This window comes from Lipophrys pholis (genome assembly GCF_963383615.2).
Source record: "Lipophrys pholis genome assembly, contig: SCAFFOLD_52, whole genome shotgun sequence".
Lineage (NCBI taxonomy): Eukaryota > Metazoa > Chordata > Actinopteri > Blenniiformes > Blenniidae > Lipophrys > Lipophrys pholis.
The window spans coordinates 185,136-189,792 of NW_028292091.1; the positions used below are offsets into that span (position 1 = coordinate 185,136).

The following is a 4,657-nucleotide window of genomic DNA, read 5'->3' on the forward strand; positions in this document are numbered from 1 at the left end:
CACCTCTCTCTACCTCTACCTCTCCCCACCTCTCTATACCTCTACCTCCCTCTCTCTCCCCCTCTCTCTAACTCTACCTCTCTCCCTCTCTCTACCTCATCCCCACCTCTCTCTACCTCTCCCCACCTCTTTACCTCTGCCCACCTCTCTCTACCTCTACCCACCTCTCTATACCTCTACCTCCCTCTCTCTTCACCTCTCTCTAACTCTACCTCCCTCTCTCTTCACCTCTCTCTAACTCTACCTCTCTCTACCTCTCCCCACCTCTCTCTATACCTCTACCTCCCTCTCTCTCTACCTCTCCCCACCTCTCTCTATACCTCTACCTCCCTCTCTCTCTACCTCTGCCCACCTCTCTCTACCTCTGCCCACCTCTCTCTACCTCTCCCCACCTCTCTACCTCTCTATACCTCTACCTCTTCCCACCTCTACCTCTGCCCACCTCTCTCTACCTCTACCTCTCTACCTCTTCCCACCTCTCTCTACCTCTCCCCCCACCTCTCTCTACCTCTACCTCTCCCCACCTCTCTCTACCTCTCCCCCCACCTCTCTCTACCTCTACCTCTCCCCACCTCTCTCTACCTCTCCCCCCACCTCTCTCTACCTCTACCTGTCCCCACCTCTCTACCTCTACACCTCTCTACCTCTTCCCACCTCTCTCTACCTCTACCTGTCTCTACCTCTACCTGAAGGGTCACCTGTTTCAGGTGAGGACAGGCAGGAAGCTAAGAGGAAGTGGGACACCATGTGAGGACCAGGTCTGTTCAGGTGAGGACAGGCAGGAAGCTAAGAGGAAGTGGGACACCATGTGAGGACCAGGTCTGTTCAGGTGAGGACAGGCAGGAAGCTAAGAGGAAGTGGGACACCATGTGAGGACCAGGTCTGTTCAGGTTCAGTTGTCTCAGGATTGATTTGTTGTTTTTATTGATGGAAACACAGAAAACCTCCAGTCCATCCGTCCAATGAGAACGCTCCATTCAACCTTTAATTTGGGTCCATGGGACCATAAGGACTCTGGTCCAGAGCCTGGACCAGGAAGCAGAAGAGACCGTGAGTGAGAGGCTACTGTTCCGATTGGCCGAGGGATGTGCGAAGCTCCTCCTCCCTGCGGCAGCGCTCCAATCGCTGCGTCTGCAGCTGCAGGACGGAGACGGTTGGACAGCAGCTGACGGCCGACAGAGAGCGACTCAGCTGCTGCCTCAGGGAGAGCAGTGATTGGCTGCTGCTGGACGCCTGCTGGAGAAACTCCACCTTCTGCCGCTGCCCTGCAGCCACGAAGAGGCGGAGCCTACTGACCTGAAGACACAGGAACATCTTCATCATCATCATCCTCCTCCTCCAGGACTGTGAGGCTGCAGGTAAACCCCCCGACCCAGAACCCCCCCTAACCTCCTCACCTCGTCCTCCAGCTCCTCCAACCTGCTCCTCAGGCACTCTTCTTCTGTGGTGTCTGCAGACTACACACACACACACACACACACACACACACACACACACACACACACACACACACACACACACACACACACACACACACACACACACACACACACACACACACACACACACACAGTCAGTCACTCCTCCTCTTCCTCCTCCTCCTCTTCAGGATCCCCCACTACCTCCTCCATCTCCTCACCTCTCTTGGCTTCAGGTTGTAGATCTCCACCTCCTCCACCTCCTCAACCTCCTCCACTCTGTGCCTCCACTCCTCCTGTCGTGCTGCCTGGAACTCCTCCATCGTCTTCCTCCTGCTCCTCCCCTGGTCTCTGGCTCTCAGCTCCTCCACCTCTTCCTTCAGGCTCCTCTTCAACTCCTTCACCTCCGCCTTCAGGCTGATCCTCCGCTCCTCCACCTCCTTCAGGGTGCTCCTCAGAAGCTCCCCCTCAGCGTGGCTTTCCTGAGAGGAGAAGCATGCTGACTCCTGAGGAGACCACGGCATTGTGTTCAGGTGTCCAGAAGGAGGCGCTGTACCTGCAGGAGAACTTTCAGTGTGGTCATCTCCTCCAGCACCTCCGTCAGGCCCTCCTTCACCTGCTGCACCTCCTCTTCCTTCTCCTTCACCTCCTGCTTCACACACTCCCTGCTGTCACCGATATCACACACCTGAAAGAGAACAGCCACTCGACTGTAGTCACCGCCGCACCCCGCCGTCGCTCTGACCGTAGTGGGTCTGACCGTAGTGGGTCTGACCGTAGTGGGTACGCTGACCGTAGTGGGTCTGACCGTAGTGGGTACGCTGACCGTAGTGGGTCTGACCGTAGTGGGTCTGACCGTAGTGGCTCTGACCGTAGTGGGTCTGACCGTAGTGGCTCTGACCGTAGTGGGTACGCTGACCGTAGTGGGTCTGACCGTAGTGGGTACGCTGACCGTAGTGGGTCTGACCGTAGTGGGTCTGACCGTAGTGGCTCTGACCGTAGTGGGTCTGACCGTAGTGGCTCTGACCGTAGTGGGTACGCTGACCGTAGTGGGTCTGACCGTAGTGGGTCTGACCGTAGTCGGTACGCTGACCGTAGTGGGTCTGACCGTAGTGGGTCTGACCGTAGTCGGTACGCTGACCGTAGTGGGTCTGACCGTAGTGGGTACGCTCTGACCGTAGTAGTGAGTCTGACCGTAGTAGTGAGTCTGACCGTAGTGGGTCTGACCGTAGTGGGTCTGACCGTAGTGGCTCTGACCGTAGTCGGTACGCTGACCGTAGTGGGTCTGACCGTAGTCGGTACGCTGACCGTAGTGGGTCTGACCGTAGTGGCTCTAACTGTAGTCGGTACGCTCTGACCATAGTGGCTCAGACCGTAGTGGCTCTGATCGTAGTGGGTCTGACCGTAGTGGGTCTGACCGTAGTGGGTACGCTCTGACCGTAGTAGGTCTGACCGTAGTCGGTACGCTGACCGTAGTGGGTCTGACCGTAGTGGGTCTGACCGTAGTGGGTCTGACCGTAGTGGGTCTAACCGTAGTGGGTCTGATCGTAGTGGGTCTGACCGTAGTGGGTCTGACCGTAGTCGGTACGCTGACCGTAGTGGGTCTGACCGTAGTGGGTACGCTCTGACCGTAGTGGGTCTGACCGTAGTGGGTCTGACCGTAGTAGTGGGTCTGACCGTAGTGGGTCTGACCGTAGTGGGTACGCTCTGACCGTAGTGGGTACGCTCTGACCGTAGTGGGTCTGACCGTAGTGGGTCTGACCGTAGTGGGTCTGACCGTAGTGGGTACGCTCTGACCGTAGTGGGTCTGACCGTAGTGGGTCTGACCGTAGTGGGTCTGACCGTAGTGGGTACAGTCCAACTAGTTATTAAAGTCCAGCTGTAGTAATTACACTGTGACCATAGTTGTTATTAACTCGGTCCGACTGTAGGGGGCGGTGTTTCATTACCTGCCTCTGGAGGAACTTCAGGTTCTCCTCCATCCCCTCTACAGTCTGCTGCACTTGTCTCAGCTCCTGCTGCGCCTCCTCCCGTCTCGTCTGCTCCTCCTGCACCTCCTCTTCCATCCTGAGGAGTCTCTCTTCTATCTGCTCCTTCTGCCGCTGCTCCTCCTGCACCTCCTCAATGAGGGATGTTACTCTGTCAGTCCTCTTACAGAGTTCCTCCTCCACCTCCTTTTTCTCCTTGTGCAGCTTCTGTAGCTCCTCCTTCTGGCTCTGCTGCAGCTCCTCCTTCTGGCTCTGCTGCAGCTCCTTCTGCACCGTCTGCTGTCTTTGCTTCGTCTGCACCTCCTCTCTGAGAGCCGTCACCTCCTCCTCTCTCCTCCTAAGCTCCACTGACTGTTCCCTCATCTGTGATCTCCTCTTCTCTCGCTCCTCCTCCAGTCTCCTCCTCTCCTCTCTCTGCACCTTCACCTCCTTCTCCATTTCATTGCACCTGTCCTCCAGGCGCCTTCTTCTCTCCTCCTCCGTTCTCCTCAGCACCTCCTTTTCCTTCAGCTCCTTCTCCCTCTGGTCCACCCCGTCTCTCAGCTGCTGCGCCTCCTCCCTTCGCTCAGAGAGGAGGCACAGGAGCGTTGCAGCCTCCTTCTTACTGAAGTCTGCCTTCTCCTTCCACTGCTGCACCTCCTCCTCCAGCAGCCTCAGGTGCTCTGTCAGCTGCTCCAGCTCCTCCTCCTGGAGCCTCAGGGGCTCCTTCCACCGCTGCACCTCCTCCTCCAGCTCCTCCTGTTCTTCCCTGGCAATGTTGAGACGAACCTTTAGCAGCCCCACCTCCCCTTCTCTCTCCTTCAGTTCCTGCAGCACCTCCTCCACCCTCCTCGTCTGTCTCTCCTCCTCCCGTTCTAAGGAGTCCAAGCGGTCACAGAGCGCCTCCACCTCCCCGTCTCTCAGTCTTTGCTCCTCCCGCTTCATCTTCAGCTCCTGCTCCACCTGCTGCAACAGCAGCTGCTTTTCTGTCACCTCCTCCCTTAGCCTGTCCATCTCTCTTTGCTGCTGCAGCCTCTCCTCCGTCAGTGCCATGTTGCGCCTCCTCTGTACCTCCACCTCTCCGTCTCTTGAGCCCAGGTGCTTGTGAAGATCTTCCCTTTCTCTGTTCCAGCTCTCCACCTCCTCACACTGCTCCTCCTGGAGCCTCTCCACCTCCTCCTGGAGCCTCTCCATCTCCTGCTGGAACTCTTTCCTCCTCTGCTGCTCCTCCTGGAGCCTCTCCACCTCCTGCTGGAGCTCCTCCCTCCTCTG

The 4,657-nt window shown here is 57.5% G+C and overlaps 1 protein-coding gene across 1 annotated transcript; it reads right to left on the reverse strand.

Moving 5' to 3' along the window:
• Positions 1-887: 887 nt before the first annotated feature.
• Positions 888-4,438, reverse strand: LOC308128192 (uncharacterized protein; the record flags this gene model as incomplete). The annotated part of the gene is made up of 6 exons (XM_080493901.1): positions 888-1,296; positions 1,398-1,457; positions 1,640-1,900; positions 1,975-2,106; positions 3,368-4,174; positions 4,295-4,438. 6 exons carry the CDS (start codon positions 4,436-4,438, stop codon positions 1,063-1,065), a joined length of 1,638 nt encoding a protein of 545 aa, XP_080350027.1. The 3' UTR covers positions 888-1,062.
• Positions 4,439-4,657: the final 219 nt, after the last annotated feature.